The 25,900-nt window shown below is 43.5% G+C and overlaps 3 protein-coding genes across 9 annotated transcripts in view; 1 reads left to right on the top strand and 2 right to left on the bottom strand.

Annotated features, from left to right (window-relative positions):
* Positions 1–1,230: 1,230 nt before the first annotated feature.
* Foxred1 (FAD dependent oxidoreductase domain containing 1) lies at positions 1,231–8,392 on the bottom strand. Of its 3 annotated transcripts, none has more exons than XM_027945513.2 (11): positions 8,217–8,392; positions 7,337–7,557; positions 6,533–6,643; positions 6,168–6,286; positions 4,544–4,638; positions 4,147–4,248; positions 3,398–3,474; positions 3,069–3,229; positions 2,773–2,902; positions 2,376–2,480; positions 1,231–1,745 (listed from the first exon to the last, which is right to left on the bottom strand). In XM_027945513.2, the coding sequence occupies exons 1-11, from the start codon at positions 8,299–8,301 to the stop codon at positions 1,659–1,661; spliced, it is 1,293 nt and encodes a 430-aa protein (XP_027801314.1). In that variant the 5' UTR covers positions 8,302–8,392; the 3' UTR covers positions 1,231–1,658. The 3 variants fall into 3 exon arrangements, with proteins under 3 accessions (XP_027801314.1, XP_027801313.1, XP_071472949.1); XM_027945512.2 differs by having other exon boundaries at positions 1,231–1,954; positions 8,217–8,390; XM_071616848.1 differs by lacking the exons at positions 6,533–6,643; positions 7,337–7,557; positions 8,217–8,392 and having other exon boundaries at positions 1,231–1,954; positions 4,544–4,634.
* Positions 8,393–8,575: 183 nt separating this feature from the next.
* Srpra (SRP receptor subunit alpha) lies at positions 8,576–14,544 on the top strand. Its single transcript, XM_027945410.2, has 14 exons — positions 8,576–8,804; positions 9,384–9,467; positions 9,765–9,928; positions 10,129–10,289; positions 10,536–10,695; positions 10,816–10,969; positions 11,191–11,282; positions 11,385–11,503; positions 11,634–11,720; positions 12,005–12,177; positions 12,269–12,482; positions 12,897–13,060; positions 13,148–13,246; positions 13,402–14,544. Exons 1-14 carry the CDS (start codon positions 8,688–8,690, stop codon positions 13,528–13,530), a joined length of 1,917 nt encoding a protein of 638 aa, XP_027801211.1. The 5' UTR covers positions 8,576–8,687; the 3' UTR covers positions 13,531–14,544.
* A 2-nt stretch (positions 14,545–14,546) lies between these two features.
* Positions 14,547–25,900, bottom strand: part of Fam118b (family with sequence similarity 118 member B) — a 50,933-nt gene continuing 39,579 nt past the window's right edge. For 3 of the 5 annotated variants that reach the window (XM_027945411.3, XM_027945413.2, XM_027945414.3), the window contains 5 exons: positions 22,368–22,595; positions 19,645–19,773; positions 18,153–18,438; positions 15,574–15,633; positions 14,547–15,354 (listed from right to left, as the gene is read on the bottom strand). In XM_027945411.3, the coding sequence (XP_027801212.1) occupies positions 15,341–15,354; positions 15,574–15,633; positions 18,153–18,438; positions 19,645–19,773; positions 22,368–22,595 (717 nt within the window). In that variant the 3' untranslated portion in view covers positions 14,547–15,340. The remainder of the gene's footprint in view (positions 15,355–15,573; positions 15,634–18,152; positions 18,439–19,644; positions 19,774–22,367; positions 22,596–25,900) is intronic. The other 2 variants (XM_027945416.2, XM_071616847.1) reach the window with 2 other exon arrangements.

Here is a 25,900-nt window from a genome sequence, read left to right as displayed (position 1 = left end):
GTCCCATATTATTATGGCTCATCAGTTCCTGGCCCCCTTTATTCACTCCATGATCCTGCCAGCAGTTACTCTGAATCCTGTCATGGCCTAAATGTGTCCTGTTCCCTCATCCTGCTCCCCACAAAGGGGATATGAGGCCCCAGGGCCTCACACACACCAGGCAAGCACTCTACCACTGAGCTTCATCCCCAGCCCTTAGTTCAAGTTTCACTCAATTGCGCAGGCTGGCCTTGAACTTGTGATCCTCCTGGCTTTTGTGTTTACTCTGGCTCTGCAGAGGTCACACTATTATCTGATCAGCCTCCTGAGTAACTGGGATTATAGGGGTGCACAGAACCTGCCCACCCCCCAAATTCTTGAAACCTAATACTCATTGTGATAGTATTAACAAGTGGGGCCTTTTGGAAATGAGTGAATCATGAATTCTGTCCATATGAATGGGATTAGTGCCTTAAAAAGAGGAAGAAGGGAGCTACCTTAGTCCTACCATGTGAGGATGTAAGAGAATACACCATCTTTGAGGTAGACAGCAAACTCTTATTAGACACCCAATCTACTAGTACCTTGATCTTAGTCTCCAGAACTTATAAGCAATATAAATTTCTATTGTTTATAAATTACCTAGTTTAAGATATTCTGTTGTGGCAGCCCAGATAGAATAACACAAATCCCCTGAATCTTAATTCTTATCTCTGAGCCTGTTAGTGTTTTCACCCTGCCTGGATTCCCTTAAGTTGCTTATTTAGGTTGTGCTTGAAGACCAACTTCCCTAAGCAGCTTCATGGAGAAATCCTTTCCTGTCTCACCCAGACCTCCAGCTTAGGTGAGATGTCCATGTTTTGTGCTTACTCTGGCTCTGCAGAGGTCACACTATTATCTGATCAAGAGGCAGTGGTTGAGGGCAGGACATAGATATAAGAGCTCTAGTGAAGACTCATACTATGCTTTGCTTTACTTGCTAATGGATCTCTAATATGTATGGACAGAAGTTAGGGCTGAATAAATATTGAACAGATGAACAGAGCCATCCCTCCCTCTACAATCAATGTTCCTACAAAAACTTGGAAACAGGGGCACTAGCTTGGAATGAGATGCCTACCACTGGGCTCTAAGAAAGCTCCTGGGAAGAGGATGGGGCTGTGCTTCCCCACTCCTGGTGTCAAAGGCTAATGAGATGCTTGGCAAGCTTCTACCCTGAGCAGGAAAGTAGAAGGAACAGAAGACAGGAGGGAAAGAGATAATCACATTTATTGACTGATGAATAGGATAAATAGACAAGTCATGAATCTGAGCCAGCCTTTCCCAGAATTGTTCTGCCTGGTTTCTGCCCTGGTCTACCCAGAGAGTCAGAGGCCAGCTTTCTGGGTCAGTACCAGGAAGGAGACAGTCCTGGGCCACAGCTCTCAGAACTCCAGCTGTACTGCCTTGGTGGGTACCATCAGCCTGTGCTACAGATCAGTTCTAGAGACCTGCCCCATCACTTTCTCTTGTCCTGGGTCTGAAAGCCTGTGCTCACTGACTTGTCCAGCCACAGGAGGCCAAAACGGCCTAGATGAGAAGACAGTGGAGAAGGGGATGAATCTCTGGAATTGGCTGCAGGAGACCCTGGCACAGTGCAGGGAGGACTCAGGAAGTGATGGGCTAGAGTGAGGCAAAGATCACAGCTGGGCCAGTGTGGCCCAGTGAAGAGCTTCCAAACTCAGAAGATATTGTCCTCCTGGAACTTCTCTCCTAAGTGAAAACGGCTGAAGAGGAAGGGGCTCATGTTGATGGTCTGGAAGTGGCCATCCAGCACCATTTCTGCCACAGCTCGCCCCACGGCAGGGGCATGCTGGAGCCCATGACCACTGAAGCCTGTGGCAAAGTACATGTTGACGACTAGTGGGTGGGGGCCCACCACGCCATTCTGGTCAAAAGTGTTGTAGTCATAATAGCCAGCCCAGGCGTTCCGAACCTGCAGGTACACAAGAGGCTTGGGTTCTCAGGAAGGCTGCAGACATACTTAACCCTCTTTTTGTTTCCCCTTCCAGTACAGGGGCTTGACCCCAGAGCCTCATGCCAGATTAGCATTCTACCACTGAGCTACACCCCCAGCTGAGGGTCGCATTAAGTAGCTGAGGCTGGTTTGCAATCCTTTTGCTTCAGCCTCCTGAGTAGCTGGGCATTATAGGCATGTGCCACTAAGCCTGGCTTCAACCATCACTGTTCGTCAGGAGTCAGCTGCTGAGGATGGGACGGGTTCAAATGACTCTTCAGCAGTTATGAGATGGTGGAAACAAGGCAGTAGATAGATTCAAGGGACTAAGATACTCCAGTATCATCCTTCTTGTCCAATGTCCAAAAGCAAATAGGAAGAACTACACCCTGCTAGTTACCTTCAGACTCTGAAAAGCTGGTACCCTCTCAGCCAAATGGGGCCAAACCCTGTCCTGGAAGAAATTATGGTCCACATCCAGGTTTGTTGAGTCTGGCTCCTCTTCCTGGGTGAGAAAAGGGGACAAGACTTAATATTGCCTAAGACATAAGGGCAGACTTAGACCTCATTGATCCTTTTAATCAATCCCCCCAGTAGGTGGGGAACCCAGAGAAAAGGTCCCAGTTCTAACTGGGTAGGTAGTAAAGGAGCTACAGCATCAATGGCACAGGATTTATCCCACCCCATCCCCCACCAAAAAACAAAACAAAAAAAAACACCTGGCTCTTTTATGGCAAATAGTCTATTTAGTCTATGTCCCTTCCCAACATTGCTCGCCCGACCTCCCCTTAACTTACCTCAGTGGGGCTACAACCCCCTAGGTAGTTGTTGCCTAATCCTTCCCGGCGGAAATAGACTCCATTTGTGTCTGCAACAAATGGCATCTCCAGGCCTGGACCTTGGGGACAGTGCCATACATACACATACCTGTCATAATCAGGGGGTTAGTGTATCATAGGAACAGCATGGCTAGCAATCCCCCCCCCACCTCATCCACACACACACATACACAAGCACATGCATATGCACAACCAACATTTATATTTCTTTCTTTTCTTCCACTAATGTCCTGGGATGCCCTGAGGGAAGCTACCTTTTTCTTGGCTCCACAGGTAGCTTGGTGCCCTGCAGGGTACCAGGTGGCCCCTTCCCAATACCAGCCAGCTCTGCTATTTGCCCAGACCAGGCTCCTGCAGCATTGATCACAATGGCACATTCCACTGGTTGGTACTCCAGGCTGTTGTTCATTTTCACCTGCAGGCACCAGAAGATGAGGGGAGGGAGGGCCTGGTCCATGAGACACACACTTCCCCTAAGCCTTAGTTTACCCCTGCTGGAAAGCAGGTAGAAGACCAACATCAGGATAGTTATTACTTTTCTTGTCCCTCCACTGTGTTAAGCATACAGGAACTAGGGACTTACGTGGACTTCATAGATCCTTTTCAAGACCACCTCCTCCCCACTTGAGGTCACCATGCGGTTAGATGAAGTGATAAAACCTGTATGAAAGAAATCAAATATAAGCCTTCGGAGCTGGAGGTGAAGCTCAACAGCACAGCACGTGCTTAGCATGAGAGACGCCCTGCTTCAGTCTCCAGCACTATCCATGCTGCACCCCTAGTAAAAAAGTCCTTGAGGTAGGTTAGGGGTAGGGAATGGGGTTTCCACTGGTTTCTGTTTTTCTTTTTTTGTAGAACTGGGGATTGAACCCAGGGGTGCTCTACCACTAAGCTATATCCCCAACTTTTTATTTTTTATGTTGAGACAGGGTTTCACTAAGTTGCCCAGGCTGCCTTCAAACTTGAGATCCTCCTGCTTCAGCCTCCTGAGTCAATGAATGGGGTTACAAGGTGCGCTACCACACCCAGCTTCCCTGGTTCCTAAGGAAAGAAAGCTAGAATGATGGGTGCTTTTCTAGACACTGAAGTGAACAGAAATCAGGTAGCCAGGACAACTTGGCTACACACATAACAGAACAGTGCTGGAATTGTGAAACAGGTTGGAAGTCACAAAGCAGTCTAGTGAGGGGTAAGGTCAGGTTATCTATCCCTAGCCCTCAGGGAGAAGGTCTCCTGCACTGAGCCTTGCTTAACCTGTGAGAAGATGGGCCCCAGTGTAGACCATACTCTGGGTGATAGACAAAAGCAGAGGGAATGGGGCCATGGACTCACGTGTCACCTCTCCCTGGCAGAAAAGGACTCCCATGGACTGGACCTTCCGCCGAAGCCCCTGAAGCAGAGACCAGGGGTCAAACCAACCTTCACCCTCCATCCCTGAGATAAGAAAAAGAGCACCCACAAAGAGGGATTAGGACTCTCTTCTCAAGAGTGTATTTCGTAGTCAACCCCACCCCTAGTATTTTTCTAGGACTGGGAAGCCAGGGAAGGTCATCTTGACCAACTGAATCAGAGAGTCCAATCCTGCTAAAGGGCAGAAAAACAGCATGGCTTGGGGCAGACCTCATTGCCAAGAAGGAAAACAGTTCTCCTTCATTATGGCCCTGGCATACTAAGCCCCCAAACCGCCATCTTCAGGGAAAAAACTGTCCCTTCTACAGGCAAACCTCACCATAAGATGCCAGGGCCACTCCCTTCGTGTTCATCCAGGGAAACTTGTTCTGAAGCTGCTCAGGAGACATCAGACAAACTTTGGCCCCTTCCTGCCTGAGAAAAATGTATAGGTCTGCATACATGTATTAAGAGTGAGTGTGTGAAAGAAGCAAGTATGAACCTCAACTCTACAAGCAGGGAGTCCAGCTCATTCATGTCACTTCCCTGTCCTAAATGCCCTGATTTTTTCTCACTGCTGAATGGGCAAAGACCCAGCTTCCTAGTCAAGGTCCCTCAGTATCTAGACCCTCTTTCCTTCCCTACTCCTTCATTTTCTTTTAATATACTTATTTCTTCTCATTTCCTACCCATTCCATGTATTTTCATGACACAGTGGGGAATTTTGTTACCTCCACTCCTCCCAGGACAGCCTCCCTCTCCACCACGTAATATAATCCTATCCATCAGCACAAGTATCATGTCTGGGACCCTGTTCTCCAAAGGCAGGAGAATGTAGGTGCTAAAGAAAACTCATGAGCCAAAGTGCCTGGTTTTAGTCAAATCCCAGTGCCACCATTTATTAAGTCCTTGTGCCTCAATTTCCCCTCATGTGAAACAAGGATTTTCTGATGATTAAATGAGTTAATACTAGCAAAGCATTTAGGAGATTACCTGTCACTAGTTAGACTTGTAGAGGTTTTATTAAAGAAAGCCTCCATTCATTATGTATCACAAAGATTCCCACCCTTGACTGATTCTGAAATTCACTTAGGGTAGAGGCTGCTAAATATGACCTGTTGCTTCTTTTTCTAAATGAGGCACACTGAATCATTTATATTTTTATCTATGGCAACTTTTATGGCAGAGCCGAGTGGCTGCAATAGAGATAAAATGGCTGGCAAAGCCTAAAATATTTACTTGCTGGCCCTTTACAAAAAATGTTTGCTAGGGCCGGGGATGTGGCTCAAGCGGTAGCGCGCTTGCCTGGCATGCGTGCGGCCCGGTTTCGATCCTCAGCACCACATACAAACAAAGATGTTGTGTCCGCCAAAAACTAAAAAATAAATATTAAAAATTATCTCTCTCTCTAAAAAAAAAAAAAAAAATGTTTGCTAGCTGGCTGCGGTGGTGCATGCCTGTAACCCCAGCAGCTAGGGAGGCTAAGACAGGAAGATAGCAATGGCGAGGCACTAAGCAACTCAGTAAGACCCTGTCTGTAAATAAAATACAAATAGGGCTGGGGATGTGGCTCAGTGGTTGAGTGCCTCTGAGTTCAATCCCCAGTACCCCCACCCCACTTCACAGAAAGAAAATGTTGGCTGACCTCTAACTTAGGGTTCCTGTTTAAAAACTCAGATTCCCAGACCCTCCCTAGAATCTAGTTTATTAGGTCTGAGACATGTCCTAGGTCATTCTTATGATCTGGCAAATGCAAGAACCACTGTAGTGTTCTTTCCATATCTGCATGACAACTGTTAGCACTGGGTATCCAGGATGTGCATGAGTTCACCTTTCCTGACAAACTGATCTCCTAGAGAGTAGGCACCTGGGCCATCAACTCCAGCTTCCCAGTTCTTAACTTGGTTAAGAACTCACCACAAATATGAGGTTGAGAAGCAGCAAGGGATGTGCTAAGCACCCACCTCTGCATTTTCACCCTGTTTTCCAAGGTCGAAGCACCCTTTTCTGAAGCCAGCAAGAGATAGCCTGAGGGGTTGAACTGGAGGTCCACGGGAGGGGAATCCACCACAGCCAGGTACTCCTAGTGAAAGAAAAGGTGCTCAAAGAGGCTGACTTAAAGAAAAGAGTATTCCTGGCCTTCTCACTCACAGTTCCTAGCACCCAAACCAGAAAGATGGTCTCCTTTAGGCGCCCATACTGGGAAGAAAAGCAAGGGTTCCGACTCCTAGTTGTTTGAATCATTTCTGCTCCCTGTATCCCATTGCTAGATGGGCTGCTCCTCCTTCTGGGATCACCACCCCAACCCCTCAAATCTCATAGCACATACATTGATGTTCCGTAGAAAGTCGACTGAAAAGAGGGAGAGCTGGACATTCTCAGGCAATGAGAACTGCTGACGAATACCGCCTACAGAAAGCACTGTGGAGGCCTTTGAATACTGTGGAAAGACAAGAAAAGTTGAGGTACATCAGTATGTGAATGGAATACTGCAATGCAAGTTTAGAGTTCCAGACCTAAAGTTAAAGGAAAATCCTATTTGTAAATATATAACCTAAGAGGTGTAGGGGTGGGTGAACCCGTATGCAAGCCAACCACCAACTCAAAGATAAATATAAAATTGCTATGGGCAAATGAGAAGAGCAGAGAGGGCTGTTCATCTACAAAGGGTTCCACACAGTGGACCAAATGGTAATGACCTGGAAATCCAAGGTCAGGAGATTAATATTTGACTATTAGAAAACACAAGGATGTGGCCAAAGTACAAAGACTTGCAGTTAGCTGGCAATGGCAAATAGAAATAACTAAATGAAAAAAACTAAGTAATGGAACCTAAAAGAACATTAAGATAGCTGTTTGCATTAACAATAGCTTGAATGCAGGCTCTTTTGGCCAGGCCTTTGAGATCTAGAAAGATCCAACATTGTAGAATATCTTTTCAAAGCCAAAAACTTTATGCAATGCTCCTGGTTTGCAGAAGAATCTGGGATTATTTCTTTCTCATAAAGGTCAAAAGTCCAAAGCACAGTCCCTGTCTTTGGGACCTCCAAAGATTGAAGTGTTTCCTCTAGAGTCCTTAAAATGCATCATCCTCCTTGTCCCACTCAAGACTCTGCCCGACTCCAGACCTCACCGTGTGGTCTCGTTCCACCACCAGTACCCGAATGCCATCTCCTTTCTTTTGCAGCTTCTTCAGCCAAAAGGCTACAGACAAACCAAGCACTCCGCCTCCCACGATCACCACATCTGAGTGTTCGGGGGGCAGGTGGCTAGTGTCATACAGTGGAGTACAGGCCTCTCCAGGCAGGATGGACCGGATCTTCTTCTTAATCTCAGACACCTTTTCATCCCAGTCTGTGGGACATAGTTGTGGTTAGAGGGCCATTTGTTTCCTTCACGTGGTGGGGATTTGGAGGACAGGCACAGAAAAAGGTGGGAATACATAGGCACTTGTGTTGGCAGTCCCCACTTTTATCCCTTCTCATGAGGACAACTCTCACTCACTGCTTTGCTGGCTGTATGGTCTATATACCAACAGTCTGTCTCCCTTTTCATGTATCATGTCCAGCACTGCAGGATTCAATTTCCTAAAATGAACACTTTCTACTCTGTCCGCATAGGCAAGGTGACTCACATATATTTATCTCCTATACAGACTTCTCTCCCTCCAGACTCAGATATTCAAATTCACTGACATCTCCACTAGCATATTCTAGGTCCACAGAAGAGGTCCTGGTACACCCACGTTGCAGCATTCTTTAAAGCATGGTACCTTTAAGTGGCACCTTATCCTGGACATCCATCACCACCAGTAAACCGCCATTTACAGAGGATCTGTCACTCAAGAAGGTCTGCCTTGGGATCCACACACCTGCCTGGGTCCTACAAACTCTGACAGGCAAGCTCTCCTCCCCAAGCTGACCCACTGTTCTGCCAGTGTGGGCCCGGGTCCCGGCCCTGAAGGTCACATAGCCGGAAGTACCCCAGAACCACAATACCCTCTTCAACTTTACCCAGAGTAGAGCCTCCTCTGTGCGTGCCTAGTCCCCGAATCAAGAGGCCCGGGCCGGAACGGAGCTGCAGCACGCTCCGGAACATGGCCCAGCACTAGTAAAAGCTTTACCACCGCTACCATCGGCGTGGTCAGAGCCCTGCGCCGACGGGCATTCAGAACAGCGCGCCCATTGGCCAGCAGTCCTCCCAGGCCCCACCCCTCCACGCTATAGGCAGCCACCTCCCCGTGACCACCCCAGGAGCCCCGCCTATGCCCGTCCCAACCCGCCATTGGCCTGTCTTGCTTATACGTCAGTCCTACGCGTCCTCAGGAGGACACCGGGAGGAAACCCGGACTCTCAAAACGGAAGTGCATTAAGCCGGTTTCCGGGACCGCTGGTGTGACGTGTCCCGCGTTTGGCGCAGCAGGAAGCGGCGGCGATAGCGGCCGAGTTCCCGGTGCCGGCCCCAGCTCCTCTCCAGCTGCCGCCATGCTCGACTTCTTCACCATTTTCTCCAAGGGCGGGCTCGTGCTCTGGTGCTTCCAGGGCGTGAGCGACTCATGCACCGGGCCCGTTAACGCGTTGATTCGTTCCGTGCTGCTGCAGGTACCACCCCCGCGGGATCAGAACTCTGGTCTCTTTCTCACTGACCCCATCTATGGTCTCCCTTCAACTATTCATCCCGCGCCTTCCTCCCCCTACTCCCGGCCGCCCACCCTAAACTGGCCACTCACGGGTCACCCGGACTCTCTACCGCCCCTTCAGACTGCCTCGCAACTTTGCGACAACCCCCGCCTCCAATAATGGGACTCTAAGCCGGATTCTGGCTCCTCTTAGGACTTACATCCGCTCTCTCCGCTCACCAATAGCACCTTGGTTTTCTGTTATTTGGAGGCTGGGTGAAATTATGGATGAGTGTGTATACCTTTAATAAACTGTAAATGGTGCACAGCTGTTAGTAGATCTGATTGTTTATAGATTTCCCTTCTGGTTTCCACGTGTCTTGCCTCCCCTCTCAACTCTTTCTCACTATTGGGATTCTGGAAATGCCCCAGCATCCTCTTGCCCTCAGGATAGGTTTGACTTTGCGGGGACGTCTCATTCTTTTCCAAAGGTAATCTTGTAGGTGACCAAGTCTGTGTTCTGTGGGGATAGCCTGAACCCTGAGACATACTCTTTTTCTAGGAGCGGGGAGGTAACAACTCCTTCACCCATGAAGCCCTCACACTCAAGTATAAACTGGACAACCAGTTTGAGCTGGTGTTTGTGGTAAGTGGGGATATTTTAGAGAGACAGTGATTACATTTTGAACATAGTCCTGATTATGAAAGAGAACTCTGATTAATTGTACCCAGTATATGTGATGAAGTAACTAAGAAAACTAGGAAAGTGAAAAGGGGAAAGGAAGCAACGTCTGGGCCAGACAGTGAGCTTGGCTGCCTCTCCAGATAGGGAAACCTGCCAGGTAGCTGAGCCTATCTCTGGAGGCTTGGGTTGGGTTGGCTTCCCTCCATTCTGGTCTGGCATGTAAGCAGATCTGTGGGCTCTGTTTTCTCCTCTAAACAGGTTGGTTTTCAGAAGATTCTAACACTGACGTATGTAGACAAATTGATAGATGATGTGCACCGGCTGTTTCGAGACAAGTACCGCACAGAGATCCAACAGCAAAGTGCTTTAAGTCTATTGAATGGCACTTTTGATTTCCAAAATGACTTCCTGCGGCTTCTTCGGTGAGAGGCCTCCTTTGTCCAAAATCAGCTTCTTTGCTTTGATGAGTCCCATCCTGACAGTGTTTCAAGGGTAGTAAATTGTGTGTTAAAAGCCACTTATAATTTGCTACCTAGTTTTGATTTTTGGTATGATGTCTTCTCTCTGGGTTTTATTTTCCTTCTCCGTGAAGTAGAAAGATCAACCATTCTTCTCTCTTTAGTGAAGCGGAGGAGAGCAGTAAGATCCGCGCTCCCACTACGATGAAGAAATATGAAGATTCTGAAAAGGCTAAGAAACCTGTAAGATCCATGATTGAAACACGGGGGGAAAAGCCCAAGGAAAAAGCAAAGAACAGCAAAAAAAAGGGGACCAAGAAGGAAGGTAATTTTAAGCCCCTTGGACACACTGAGACATGAAAGGTGTCTAACGTGGCACTAAGGACTGAGGTGTTCCTTTCTTTTTTCTTTGCCTCCCAGACACTCAATATATTCACCACCCTATCATCCCCTGATGATTCCCAAGATGTCTGGTCCAAATGTCCTCTTAAGGATTTGGAAGACTTTGTCTATTTGGGTGGGATTTGGTCTTTTTTTTTTTTTAAATCTCCAATGAGTCTTCTCCCAACAGGTTCTGATGGCCCGTTGGCTACCAGCAAAGCAGCCCCTGCAGAAAAGTCAGGTCTCTCAGTGGGGGCCGAAAATGGAGTAGAACTTTCTAAAGAGGAGCTGATACGCAGGAAGAGAGAAGAATTCATTCAGAAGCATGGGAGGGGTATGGACAAATCCAGGTGAGCATTCTGACTCGCACTAGTTCTAAATACATGGACATTGGGGCAAGGGAGCTTGTGTCTCTAGCTTATGTTTTCTTGTTTCTCCACCATAACCCTTTGTTCCAATACCCTTTGCAGCAAGTCCATGAAGTCAGATGCTCCCAAAGAGAAGGGCAAAAAAGCCCCCCGGGTGTGGGAACTAGGAGGCTGTGCTAACAAGGAAGTCTTGGATTATAGCACTCCTACCACCAATGGAACTCCAGAGGCTGCCCTGTCTGAGGACATCAACTTGGTAAGGGAAAACGGGCCCGCATGAAGTTCACCATTAATTAGAAATTAGGAAGAAGCAAGAGACTAGGAAGGCAATATTTGAATTTGAGTGAGGGGATGAATTATATTTGGAGCCTCCCCAGATTGGAGATAGCAGTGTGGATAGGGTAAACCCTTGGCTCTTATCCCTCAGAGCCTGTAGTGTTCCTGATCCCACCTCCTTCCTTTCCCCACATCCTCCAGATTCGAGGGACTGGGCCTGGGGGGCAGCTTCAGGACCTGGATTGCAGCAGCTCAGATGATGAAGGGGCCGCTCAAAACTCCACCAAACCTAGGTAGGGGGATTTCAGGTGGGGAGAGGTATATTTGGCTGCACAACTAATAGACCATAACTTCTGCCTGCGGCTTTATGTGTATTTGATCTCTTGTGCCTGCAGTGCTACCAAGGGAACTCTGGGTGGCATGTTTGGGATGCTGAAGGGCCTTGTGGGTTCCAAGAGCTTGAGTCGTGAAGACATGGAATCTGTGCTGGACAAGATGCGTGATCATCTCATTGGTAAGTTCTGAGGTCTGGACTGATTCATTCATGGAGTAGAGCTGGCAGGAAGCAGAACAGTTTCTAAGTGGTGCCACAAGGATCAATCACTGTTGACACAGAACTCACACCTGTCCCCATCTCTTCGCAGCTAAGAATGTGGCTGCAGACATTGCCGTCCAGCTCTGTGAATCTGTTGCCAACAAGTTAGAAGGGAAGGTGATGGGGACATTCAGCAGTAAGTATTTTCATGTTAAAATGTGCCTGTGCTTACTGAGATGTTAAACACACAGACCTCCATTCTTATGACTTGGCAAATTCCTTGTCTTCTAAACTTTATTATATAGCCTGGAGTTTTTAGGAAGGTAAATGAGTTGATACTTACGAAGTGCTTAGACCAGCATAGATTGAAATTCTATGACTAGATCCTAGTTTATGGTCTGCTAGCTCAGAAAGGTGTTGGGCATTTTTTAGTACATTCTTTGGGTCTCATGGCTGAGTTCCCTACTGCTTCCTTTTCAGCGGTGACTTCCACAGTCAAGCAAGCTCTACAGGAGTCCCTGGTGCAGATTCTGCAGCCGCAGCGTCGAGTAGACATGCTCCGGGATATCATGGATGCCCAGCGTCGCCAGCGCCCTTATGTTGTCACCTTCTGTGGTGTTAATGGAGTGGGGAAGTCTACTAATCTTGCCAAGGTCAGTGCAGTTTCACAGGCTGTCATTGATAACTTCTTTACTGTTTTAGAACCATGTTCTAGGTGACAGGTTTCTTAACTCTTTTGCACAGATATCCTTCTGGCTGTTAGAGAATGGCTTCAGTGTTCTCATTGCTGCCTGTGACACATTTCGTGCTGGGGCTGTGGAGCAGCTGAGAACACATACCCGGCGTCTGACTGCCCTACATCCCCCAGAAAACCATGGTGGCCGCACAATGGTGCAGTTGTTTGAAAAGGGCTATGGCAAGGATGCTGCCGGCATTGCCATGGAAGCCATTGCCTTTGGTAAAGTACACAGAAAGTGTGGGCTTGTTGGGGGTTCTTTTATCCTTGGGCACTCTTGGAATTTGCCCAGAGGATCAGCCTTCTGCTATTACAGACTTCACTGCTGAGTAACAGAAAAGTCAGAATTAGTTACTTGTGGTGCTTTACTTTAGGGTAAAGTGTATAGTTGGAGATAGAGCTCATACATCCTAACCAAAGAAACCTGAATTTGCTCACTTTTATCCGATTGCTGTCCTTTCTTTAAATGTTTTTGGTGGTGGCCAAGCATGGACATGTTCCTCACATTACCTTGTAACTGAATCCAGAGCCTGAGTAAGTAAACAGGTCTTAACAGCCAGACTATGAATTCTTGGGAGGAAGTTGGCAGAAGCACGAGTGACAAGTGTTTGAGTTGACCACTTTTTCTTTCTCTAGCACGTAACCAAGGCTTTGATGTGGTACTGGTGGACACGGCTGGCCGCATGCAAGACAATGCTCCCCTGATGACTGCCCTGGCCAAACTCATTACTGTCAATACGCCTGACTTGGTGCTGTTTGTGGGGGAGGCCTTAGTAGGCAATGAAGCCGTGGACCAGCTGGTGAGGGCTTGGGCCTAGTTCCCTTTACAACTTAAACTTTGGCAAATCAGATGCTTCTTATACTTCTATCATATTTTCCCTTTGCAGGTCAAATTCAATAGAGCCCTGGCTGACCATTCTATGGCTCAAACACCTCGGCTCATTGATGGCATTGTCCTTACCAAATTTGACACCATTGATGACAAGGTAAGTGTGAAAAAAACAAGACAGTGAGAAAGGAGGGAGGAATGGACTTCCTTCACAAGGGAGCTGAGGCCTTAAAAGGATGTTAAAAAAAGCTTTGTTACTAAGGGTGAGTGAAAAGGGGACTTGAGTTGATTGGCTGTTCCCTTTCTCCTCAGGTGGGAGCTGCTATTTCTATGACATACATCACAAGCAAACCCATCGTCTTTGTGGGCACTGGCCAGACCTACTGTGATCTCCGCAGTCTCAATGCCAAGGCTGTGGTGGCTGCCCTCATGAAGGCTTAATGTGGCTCTTGCCTAATACCAAATTGCCGCTTTCCCCCACACACCCCTACTCCTGTTATCAAGAATGTGCTTTAGAGTATGTGAGCAACTTGTCTTCAGTATAGTACAAAGGCAGAGTGAGGGAGCTCTAGGAGCTTGCAGCTCCTTCCAACCCCACTCCCTTGTCAGCCCAGCCTCCATCTGCAAGGAGGACCTAATCATGTTTCAGTCACTGCCCACTGACCTTCCCTTTCCCCCCTTGAGCCTCCCTCTTCCTACTCAGGCATCCCCTTCACTCTGCCTATAGACTCAGTCTCATTACAGCTTTGACCAATGGTTGGAAGACCCAACATAAGAACTTTGTGAACTAGTATGGTCATAGAGCCATCTGAGCCTAAGGAGCAGTTTGAGGTCCCAGCTCCATTAGGTTAAGAGACTCTTCTAGAGCCAGCTTTGGGTCTTAAACAGCACCTTCTCCTAGGATACACAGCTTTCAGGTCCCTGGTGCCAGGATGACATCCACTTCACTGTGGCAGTATGTGGCCTGTTCTTAATTGCTGCTAATTCAAAATCTGATGACCCCTATACTGTATTTTCTCCAAAGCATCAGCTTGGCCACAGTGATTTGTTACAAAAATGAGTGAAAGGTGAGTCCCTGCTTCCCTCAAACACAGGGAACTGAGCTGCAGTGTTGCACTGGGCTTCTCAGCCTTCTGACTCTTCCCCTAGTCCTGGAATCCATATGTAAGCCTTGCATGTTCCCCTTCCTGGGAGAAAACCAATTATCAGAAGGGTATCCGTTGCCCCCTGCCCAGCCCAACCCTTCACCTCCTGAGCAGGTCCTGGCTTCTTTTTCATCCCTGTCTTCTTCAGTGCCTGGTAGACAAGTGCTACGTTGAAGAAAACAAACCTCTTGTCAAGACTTGTCCTGTAGCTTGGTATTACAGATGTGCTATTAGTGCAATAAGGTGAAGGCTGTCTGCCCAGAGAAATACATAATTTATATAAGAAAATAAATTTCATAAATAAACTGGCTCTTAGGTCTTAAAGTTTTTTATATAGGATTCCAAACTAAAATCCCAAATCACACTATCTAGTTCTGGGACTTACAGCAAGAAGGGCAATAAAGCAGGAGCTGAGGTTGCTCCTAGGAATCAGGTAAGTAAGGTGTCGTCCTAGGAATATATCACCCCACCCCAAGGTGAAAGAACAGAACTTTTAAAATTTAAGTTGTGTTATAAAAATTAGGCTTCTTATAGTACCTTGGTGCAAGTTAAGAGAGTTCTACGACTGTCAAAGTAGATCCAGGGCCCTGGCAAGTAAATGAACAAGCTTTTAATACAGCTCAGTAAGTAAAATACTGTACACTGTAAAAGATCTAGAAAACTAGAACTTCAAGTCATGTTTTAAAAAAGCCATTAAGCTTAGTTGAAAAACCAATAGAGTACAAAACTGCAACAAGAGCCCCATTGACTCCATGACTTCTAGCTCCCCAAGTCCTTCATGCAGGGCTATAGCCACAGTCAGTGGAGGTATCAACATTGGTCTGCTGTGTGGACGCAAGCATGTCCAGCCTTGGGTGGGTATAGTGAGGGGGCTGCATTTGGGTCCCGTTGTTACTCAGGTGTTCTTGAACTGGAACAGGTAGCAGAATATCATGAACCAGCCAGCATAAAGGAAAAGTTGGAACATCTCCCCCTGCTACTCTGCCCCAAATTTCAACCTCTGGGTATTGGTGCTTCTGGGAGCTGTGTTGAGTTCTTCTAAATTTGCTTGTTAGACACTGTCCACACTAGGGCCTTACAGCTTGGTGGTGATTTCTCTAGCTCGCTCATGTACTACAACCTGTGAAGAAAGAAAAAGAATGAAATGAAGTTTCACAAAACAGGTGGAAAGCGGCAGATATTTCACTGATATTTCTTAAAGGCAAGACCTAGAGAGTCTAGGAATCTTATAATAGACTAGATAGATAGGGAATGGTATTCTAGTGGAGAGGTAAATCGTTCTCCAGTCTTAAGTTTTAGGAAACTTTTCTGACAGTGTGACAAATGGGAAATAGCATACCTCTTATTTCACTGTGTGCTGCAGATGAGCCATTTAGCTGGCCTTCTCTCACCATTCCTGCTAAAGAGTAATAAGTGTCAGACTAGACTGAAATGCTAAAACTATTAATAGCAAAAAGGAAACTAAAAGGTTGGGCGTGGTGGTGCACACCTGTAATCCCAGCTATTCGGAAGGCTGAGGCGGAGGATCACAAGTTCCAGGTCAGCCTTGTCAATTTAGGGAGCCCCTGTGTCAAAAATAAAAAGGACTGGGATGTAGGTCAGTGAAAATATCACTCGTGGATTCAATCCCTGGTACCACAAGTGGAAACTGGGGAGAGAAAAACAACTAAAGGGAGCTAAGGGTACACATATGACTAAAAAATATGGCATTTAAAAATGCAACAGAAGATGAGATAAGGAGAATAAGTTGGGTTGGTCTTCAGGCTGTTGCATTAAACAAGCAATGAATTTCCTTACTGCACCAAACTGCTTGTAAATGAAACATTTACATAGAGACTTTGCCTAAGTATTTTTTTTTTTAAAAACCAAATTTAGGCAAAATTCTGTCTGATAAATGATGGGGAGCATGTGAGTGAAAAAATTCAACCTAGTACAAGAGTAAAAAAGTAGCCAATTATTCCCCACAACAGAGAATGGGTTAGATCTGTATTGTCATTGCCTGGTATGGTAACATTTAGCCACGTACAGTTATTTAGTGTCCAAATAAATTAAAAATTCTCTTCCTCAACAGCTACATTTCAAGTGTTCAATAACTGTCTGTGGCTTATGGCACTGGCACTGCACAATGAAGACTCTACGCTATGATGGCAGGAAATTCTACTGGACAGCATTGGGATAGAAAATGGTTTAAGAAAGTTAGTTTGCTTGCTTATTTATTTATTTGAAGTACTGGGGGTTAAACCCCGGAGCACTCTATCACTGGGTCACATCCCTAGTCCTTTTTACTTTTTACTTTTTCACTAAATTGCCCAGGCTGGCCTTCAACTTTAAACCTTCCTGCCTCAAGTCTCCTGAGTAGCTAGGATTACATGTGTGCCACTGTGCCCGGCTTAGGAAAAATTAAAAAACAACACATAGAAGAAAATAATCAGAAATACATAATATATATATATACACGACACTGAAATGTAAAAATTGGTATGGGAACCCATCTTGGAAGGCAATATAGCAGTATTTATCTATTCATCTGTTAATGGGACACCTAGGTTGGTTCCATAGTTTGGCGATATTGAACTGTGCTGCTATAAATATGTATATACATGTATCAGTGTAGTATGACAACTAATTCTTAAGGATAAATACTGAGGAGTGGATAGCTGGGTCATATAGTGGTTCCAGGCTGTTTAAAATCATAGTCGCAATAGAAAATGCTAACACAAAAACAAAAAACTCATGAAAATGACCATTTAATTAAACACCAAAAGACCATTCTAGATATTCCTACATACACACACACACACAATACACCTACAATTTTCCATGAATGGGACTGATAAAGTGGTAATTATACCTGCTGTTTTCCCCTCTACTCATTGTCTGACATCACCTTAGCAGAATTTCATTTTTCTCTTTTATGGCTTCATTGTATTTCATCAATTAAATAAATGTTGGGGTATCTATATAGAGAGTTTCCTAATGACTCATGAGGACAGGACACTTTGGTGTTTTCCAATTTTTTGCCGTTGCATATACAACATATATTACATTCTCACATGTACATGTGATGGTGTAATTATTCGATTATTTTCTTAGGATCAAAGATTTTTGCATTTTTTATACACATTACATTCATTTTCATAAAAGCTGTGCTAGAGGCTAAGGCAGGAGGATTCCAAGTTTGAGGCCATCCTAGACAACTTAATGAGACCTTGCCTCAAATTAAAATGGGAAAAAAAAAAAGGGGGGTGGGGGCTGGCAATTTGCACAGTGGTAAGAGTACTGAGGTTCTAGGTTAAAAAACAACACATAGAAGAAAATAATCAGAAATACATAATCTCCAGTACCACAAAAAAAAAAAAAAACAAAAAACAACAAACTTTACCTTCCTTTCACCACCAAACACTATACAAACACTTCAAGAAAAAATTTCTTTCCCCATATCCTTAGCCAAAACTGAGTAATCCTTCTCAGTTTTAAAATCTAAATTCTTTTTTTAAAATATATTTTTTAGTTGTAGATAGAAACAATACCTTTCATTTTATTTATTTATTTTTATGTGGTGCTGAGGATCAAACCCAGGATCCCGCACATGATAGGCGAGCACTCTTAACCACTGAGCTACGACCCTAGCCCTTGAAATCTAAATTTTAATTGCATTTTATTGAGAACTAGTAAGGCTGAACATTTTTACATGTTTCTTGTTCCTCCTACATTTATACTGAATTGCTAGAGTATGCCTTTTGTCCACGTTCCTATTACCTAAATGGCATTTAAGTCTAACTTGGAGACTGACCTCCCTTTGAAGTATGATCAGATACTGCATTCTGTATCCTGATAATGATTTTACCCATCATAAACACATAGAAGGCCAAAGGGCTATTACTCTTAGACTCCTCTTAGTCTCAAAATGCTTCTTACCTGATCTACCCCTCGTGGCGATCTCAGATGTCAGTCGCTTGAAATATTCTGGAAGATCAGCATAGTCATTTCCATAGGAGATGACCTTAATTCCTTTGTCGAGCATGTTTTCTCGAAGTTTCTTGAACTCATCTACATCTCCTCTCCGAACCAGCATGAAATGTTCTAAGTCAGATTTATGCTTGACGGCTTCTAGGAAGAGGGCCTGGAAAGTAGTGTCATCCACAGTCCAGCCACAACCCAGGAAAAGAAATGACTTGTTTTCATAGAGTTTCTGAATCTCTCTCTTAAAGGGGAAAAAAAAACAAAATATATTAATCATACCAAATACCTGATACAAGGCATGTCTAAAACAAAAAGTCAACATTTAGCAACTACAATGACCAATTAACTGAGATTCAAATTTTTTTGACTCCATTTGCCTTTTTGTTTTGTTTTGTTTTGTTTTACAAACTGAACCATGGGTCCTCAATAGATTTGCTCAAAGAAGTCTGACTACTTAGAATATAAACAAGGGTGTGAATGTTATGTGTAATGTGTATGTATATATTTACAAATATACACAAATTTAAAAATGTTACAAATAATTTTTTAAGAAATCACTAAATTTCAGTTGTAGATGCAGTTTTAGAAGATGTCAAGGAATAAATCCCTTATTATTAGAAATAGTAAATAAAATAATAATAATAAATCCCTTATTAGAAAATACATTTCCTGGATTTACTTTGGCTGTACCATGTAAGGAATCTACTACCATTCTATGTGGTCTAGTCCTAAGAATAGCCAGCACTGAGTTGGGGGGGGCCAATGAATTCCCCTACATATCACTGGCCAGGAAGTACTTCTGGTTTAAACATGTACATGTGACCAAGTCCAAAACGTACACCCTAAAGATCAATAAACAAAAGAAAACTTCCATTTTATCATCCTAGCCAAAATTTTTCAAATTTTTTTCCATCAAGCAGTTTAAATGTGAGTGGGTGTACTTAATTCAATTTAGGCCATTTTTGTTTTAACAAAAAGCTCTTTGGATTGTATGCTCTAATAGCGACTAGTATGTAAAAAGTTGCCTAAATTATTTTTGGCCCAGTTATTAATAAAACAATGAAGAAAGGTATCAGTGTATTCTTTGTATATAAGGATGATGCCAATGATGAGAGTACCATCTGCTGGCTGCAAGTACAAATGAAGAGTCTGTCCTGATCTGAAGGAAAGTTCTCCATTTCCCAGGATGGCTTGCACACTCAGAAGCTAAAAGGCATACGAAGGATGTCTGACCTTTCAGCTTTTTTTTTTTTTTTTTTGCTTTTTTTTGTGGTGCTGGGTATTGAACACAGGGCCTTGCACATGTGAGGCAAGTACTCTATCAACTGAGCTATATCCCCAGCCCCCAGCTTTTGATTAATGAAAATGTTCCCCCTTTAAGACCTATGCCATATTTAGAGAGGCTCCCAGGAGAGTTCCTGAGTTCAGCAAGATCAGCACCACTCACCATAACTTCAGTGTTCCTGAGCACATTCTGATATCCAGCTGGATGAAGGACAATGCCACTAGGGTTGGTGTAGACCCCATGGATGTGTAGCACACTTAGCTTCCGCTTCTCCTGAGCCCACTCAAGGACCTGCACGACACAGAGACAGCTCATCTATGTGGCAAAATGGCACCTGCTTGAAGGTCACAATGGGCAAGAGGCTGTTTGAGGAAAGGACTTCTGACATAACCATCCAGCTTCATGGTATCACAGGACAAGAATGCAAAACCTGATGTGGCCTGTTTCCATTTCAAGCGTAACTGTCAAGAAGGGATGGCAGGAAGTCTGCTGATTTCTCTTAGAAAGTAATAATCAGAAGTCAGAATTCATTTATCATCGTTTATAGAAATAACAGGACCTTTCTACCAGTGACAAACATGAGAGCGACAGAGAAATGCTGCACTGATGGGCCCAAGAAATCAACCAGGCCCTTGTGTAGTCCCTGCTTGTGATAACTCTAGTGTGACCACATGGCTTACATTAGCTACTGGGACAACAGCAAACATGACACAAACAGAGGCTTGGAAAGTACTGGCACAACTAGTCCTATTTTTCTCTTTGCCACTTATATACCATGCAGTCCAGATTGACAACCAGATAAATGCAGCTAAGCCACAAAACCAGCCGAAGAACTACCAGACTGAGTCGCCGAGCCTAGTTTCAACGGGTTATTGACTTTATTAATAAACTGTTTGCTATTTTAAGTCTCAAAGTTTCAGGGTAGTTTCTTGCAAAGCAATACAGAAGTACTAAAAGAATCACATCAGTACCCCAGAGAAACCTAAATTAGGGATGCCTCTCAAGACAACTGATGAAATTAGGAAGAAAATACCAAGACTGACAGTAAATAACTTTAGTTTTGGGAAGGCCTTTATGCTTCTGATGCCCATGAATAACTGACTGCCCTCTTTGAAGATTATATCAGAAATGGTAGACAAACTGTTCCAGACACTAATTTTTGAATTTAATGTAATCATTTAATTCAAGAAATACTTATTCAGCATCTACTAAGTGCCAGGTACTGAGTCATGAAGGGAAGAAAGCCTGACACATACCTGTCCAAATGGAGTTGCTATTCCTATGAAATAAACAGGAAACATAAAGAACATCCAAGATAAAAACTGCAAGTTACAGTCAGTACTATAAAGGAAATGGGCAAGGGAATGGACCCAAAATAATGTACAATTTAAAGACGATGATCAGAAATGGTTTCTCTGGGGAGGTAACTTAGTTGAGACTTATCGATGAAGGAGGCGCTGGCTATACAAAGCATGGGGGCATAGGAGGAAAACGTTCCAATCATAGAAGAACAGTTTCCATGGCACCATTTCTCTAAATTCAGTTTCATTCTTCTTCTTCTTTTTTTTTTCCCTGCTGGGGGTTGATTCCAGGGGTGTTTTACCACTGAGCTATTTCCCCAGTCCTTTTTATTTTTTGTTTTGAGATAGGATCTCACCAAGTTGCTGAGGCTGGCCTCCAACTTATGATCCTCCTGCCTCAGCTTCCTGAGTTGCCTGGGATTTACAGTCATGCACTACCACACCCAACTTGATTCCCTCTTAAATCCTAGCTTCCAGGTCAGCAAAACCTCAAGAGTGGTGTTAGAGCTACTACTCTGGAGAGGCAGCACAGGGGCAATGAATGCCAATGAGTGAATTGCTGGTCTATTGATTATACTTAGCTGGGTTCTAAGGTGGCCACAAAGGTAGGTTCCTGAAGAAAACAAAGCATTGAAGAAAAATTACAAAAACCATGAGACTTTAAGCACTTATTCTGTTATTGCTGACAAAGATCAACATCCTTAATTAAGTATTATGATAGATGGTTTAGGTATGGTATAGATTACATTAAAAAGACACTTGCTGCTGGGCGCAGTGGCTCAGGCACAAGGATCGTGAGTTCAAAGCCAGCTTCAGTAATGGTGAGGGGCTAAGCAACTGAGTGAGACCCTGTCTCTAAATAAAATAGCACTGGGGATGTGGCTCAGTGGTTGAGTGCCCCAGAGTTCAATCCCTGGTACAAAAAAAAAAAAAAAAAAAAAAAAAAAGACACCTGCTTAGACTGGTGTGGTGGAGCACACTTGTAATGCCATCTACTCAGGATGGCTGAAGCAGTATAACAAGTTCAAGGCCAGCCTGGGCAATTTATGCAAGACCCTGTCTCAAAATACAAATTTTTTAAAAATGCTGGGGATATAGCTCAGTGGCAGAGCACTTGCAAGCATGTGCAAGGCCTGGGTTCAACCCCAGAACCCCAGATATCTCCAAAGACAGTTTAATGTTTGCACGGAAATGTTGGAACCTCAACTTTCAAGCTATCACCTGGTCTGAAAAATGTTCTTCCAATCATCATAAAGTAGTCTAGATACCATAAATAATGGATCCTAAGAGAGAACTATGAATAAATATTACAACATTTGAAACCATCAGGTGCTAAAGAGATCTCACAGTTCAAAGAAGTTCCTCTAATATTGCTTCTGAAATTGGTCAAAACTCATAACTGAACACTTTAAAGATCTGTGCATTTTACTATATATTAATTTTATATCAAAAACAAAACAAAACAAAAACCTCCAAAAGCACAAGTAAGGATAAAGATCTTCCTTTCTCGCTCTGCATAAACACCAATATGCTGATCAGGAAGCAGCAATTCTCATGAATTCTCAAAACACTTATGCTTTTTACCTTTTTTTCATCAGTAAGGTCAAGGGATTCAAGTTGTTTTCCTTGGTCTGCTGCATATAGTTCTAGGAGATTATCAAAATTTGTAGTTAAAACTAGGGCTCCATTTTCCATCAGGTGGAGAACTGACTGAAGTAGCTGTTTTCCAGAATCTTCCATCTTTGACTCCAAGTCATCAAATACTTCATATAAACAGTCTTTGAAAAATGTGGATCGAACATTACTGGTACGCTGTGGAGAGATTTGAAACCAGAAATTAATTCAAGGCATTCTGGAAGGCTGCTTGTTTTAAAGTAATAAGAAATTTATTAAGAACTTTTTGTACTTAAACAATTTCTCCTGTATGGTTGTACGCAGGAAAATGGGGTGATACAAGCCAAGCAGAATGTCTGGCATGTAGCAAGTGATCAGTACTATTATATCTTATGCAAATAAACATAAGTGCTGTAAAACAGACATTTTTCAGAAGGAAGAAAATAGGGAGCTGAGGTTGTGGCTCAGCAGTACAGCGCTCATCTAGCATGTGTGAGGCACTGGGTTCAATCCTCAGCACCACATAAAAATAAATAAATATCCAACTGCAACTAAAAAATATATTTTAAAAAAGGATGAAAATAGGTATATTGAGAGATGAGTATTTTTTAAAATTTGCTCTAGACAGTTGAATGCATTTTGACACATAATACATAAATGGAGTATAGCTTCTCATTCTTATGATTATACATGATATAGAATTATACTGGTCATATAATCATATACATACATAGGATCTGTTCATTCTACTATTCTTGCCCAGTTCATTCTACTATTCTTGTCCCTCCCTTCCCCTCTCTCTAATCCAAAGTACCTCTATTTTTCCCTAGCCACACCCCTCCCATTGTGAATAGCATCCAAATATCAGAGCAAATATTTGGCCGTTGGTTCTTTGGGATTGGCTTATTTCGCTCAGCATATTCTCTAGCTCTATCCATTTATCAGCCAGTGCCATAATGTCATTCTTCTTTAAGGCTGAATAATATTCTATTGTGTGTGTGTATTTATATATATATATATATATATATATATATATATATATATATATATATATATATATATATATATATATATATGAATCTCACATTTTCTTTATCCATTCAACTGTTGAAGGGCACCTAGGTTGGTTCCATAGTTTAGCTATTGTGAATGGAGCTGCTATAAACATTGATGTGGCTGTGTCACTATAGTATACTGATTTTAAAGTCCTTTGGGTATAAACTGAGGAGTGGGATAGCTGGGTCAAATGGTGGTTCCATTCCAGGTTTTCTGAGGAATCTCCACACTGCTTTCCAGAGTGGTTACACCAATTTGCAGTCCCACCAGCAATGTATAAGTACACTCTTTTCCCCACAGAGAGATGAGAATTTAACATCAGGATTAAAGGAGAAGAGAGGAGAAAGCACAGTACCAACCACCCTCTAATTAGGTCTCAGACAGGAAAGTGATGCTCTGTTAAACTTCCCTTACCTACAGAATAACCTCTAAAAGATATAACTAAAATGTGTTTAGTATTCTTTTTCCTAATCCTAGGTATTCTTTATGGCTGTTTATGAAGTTAGGAAAAAACATTTAACATCTCTCTCCCTGTTTTTTTCCCTGGCCTAACTCAGCAATCTGTTCACAGATTTATTATGAAGAATACCTAGGCCAAGTGAGGTGGTGCAAGCCTGTAATCCCATTGGCTTGAGAGGCTGAGGCAGGAGGATAAGGAGTTCAAAGCCAGCCTCAGAAAAAATAACACTAAGTAACTCAGTGAGACCCTGTCTCTAAAGAAAATACAAAATAGGGCTGGGGATGTGGCTCAGTGGTTGGGTACCCCTGAGTTTAATCCCTGGAATCTCCCCTCAGGAAAAAAAAAAAAAAAAAAACTAGTATATTTTAAAATTAGTATTAAAAAAAAACTTAATGGAATTTTACAACTAAAAATTGTAATTTGCAACTGTTAAGATTAAACAGCTGGAAGCCAGGCATAGTGGTGCACACCTGTAATCCCAGTGGCACAGGAGACACTAAACAACTCAGTGAGACCCTGTCTCTAAATAAAAAATAGAAAATGGGGCTGGGGATGTGACTCAGTGGTTGAGTGCCCCCGAGTTCAATCCCTAGTACCCTGTGGCTCCCTTCCCTGCCAAAAAAGATTAAACAGCTGGATATGGTGATGCATGCCTGAAATCCCAGAGACTTGGGAGGCTAAGGCAGGAAAATCACAAGTTTTGAGGCTGGCCTGTTCAACTAGTGAGCCCCTGTATCAAAATAAAGAACAAAAAGGACTGGAAATATACTCCAGTGGTAAAGCATCCATGGGTTCAATTCCCAATACCACAGAAAACAAATAAACAAAAAACATCAAGCACTAATCAATTTAAAATAGACTGTTTCTTAACATATGGTATAAATAAATAATTGCTTTTCGAGCTTCACTTGTAAATACATCATGTGCTACATAAAGATGTTCTGGTGAGTGATGGACCATACCCTACAACACCACATTCTCCCATTTGATAGTTTCACTTAGTGATGTCATAGCCATCTTAGTTTTTGTAAGCACGCTCTGCGATGTTTGTACAATAATGAAATAGCCTAAGGATGTGTTTCTCAGCTGTATCCCATCACTAGGCCATGCATAACTGTATCTCTGAATACTAATGAGGAACTAGAATACAAACTTCAGGTGGGAAGCTGGCTTTATAGCTTAAAGGAACAAAGTGACCCCTAGGAGAAAAGGAATTTGAAATGAGAAAGTAACTATGTATGTGTTGAATCAAATATCTGATCCCTAGTCTGTTCCTGAAAGACCATTCCATTAGGTAATACTGAACCAAGAATGATTGAGTTTTTGAGATGAGGTCTTGACCTGTTGCCTAGCCTGGCTTTGAACTCCTGGGTTCAAGTGGATCTCCTGATTTAGTCTCCTGAGAAGCTGGGACTACAGGTGCAAACCACCATGACCACCTCAAGAATTAATTCTTAAAGGTTCTGATATTTCCCATTTAAACTAGTCAATTGCACTTGGCTGCAAGAGAGAGAGATTAGCTCCTAATGCATTCCCTCAAAGTTGTCCTGCTACCCTTCCTGGTTTCCTCTGTGTATCTTTCTCATACAGCAATGTTCAGAGCTGTGTCCATGGAACCACCTAAGCAGATTCATATAACACATTTCAATTAGCTAAACTCTTTCCAAAATTTGAGGGAGTAGCTAATAAAATTATCAATTATTTAATCATACCTATCAAAGAAATGTTAACTACAAATGGTAGCTTCACAACAGAAGCATGAGAACACTGAGGTGAGACAATGCCTCTGCTTGGTGGGGATGCAATTCTAATTTAATTGGTTTCCGTCAACCAATGTTCCAAGCTGCATCCACCAGAACACAGGCTTCTTGCTATACTTTGCTGTCACTAGGTTCAGAGATTCTTTTCTAGTGCTAAACAGATAGAATGATTCATACCTTATATGGCTAAGAATGTGGGTCATGGTCTTCATAAATTAACAGCACAC

This window comes from Marmota flaviventris, chromosome 9 (assembly GCF_047511675.1).
Source record: "Marmota flaviventris isolate mMarFla1 chromosome 9, mMarFla1.hap1, whole genome shotgun sequence".
Lineage (NCBI taxonomy): Eukaryota > Metazoa > Chordata > Mammalia > Rodentia > Sciuridae > Marmota > Marmota flaviventris.
This window is presented reverse-complemented; position numbering and strand designations above follow the sequence as displayed.

Bases quoted from the DNA above. Each gene is read 5' to 3' on its own strand.
- Foxred1 (XM_027945512.2), bottom strand. From the start codon at position 8,301: ATGTTCCGGAGCGTGCTGCAGCTCCGTTCCGGCCCGGGCCTCTTGATT. The intron at 7,558-8,216 runs GTAAAGTTGAAG...TATGTCCCACAG, and splicing joins CAGAGGAGGCTCTACTCTGG to ACTGGGATGAAAAGGTGTCT. The intron at 4,639-6,167 runs GTGGGTGCTTAG...CATTTTTCTCAG, and splicing joins AACAGGGTGAAAATGCAGAG to GCAGGAAGGGGCCAAAGTTT.
- Srpra (XM_027945410.2), top strand. From the start codon at position 8,688: ATGCTCGACTTCTTCACCATTTTCTCCAAGGGCGGGCTCGTGCTCTGG. The intron at 8,805-9,383 runs GTACCACCCCCG...CTCTTTTTCTAG, and splicing joins TTCGTTCCGTGCTGCTGCAG to GAGCGGGGAGGTAACAACTC. The intron at 9,929-10,128 runs GTGAGAGGCCTC...TTCTCTCTTTAG, and splicing joins GACTTCCTGCGGCTTCTTCG to TGAAGCGGAGGAGAGCAGTA.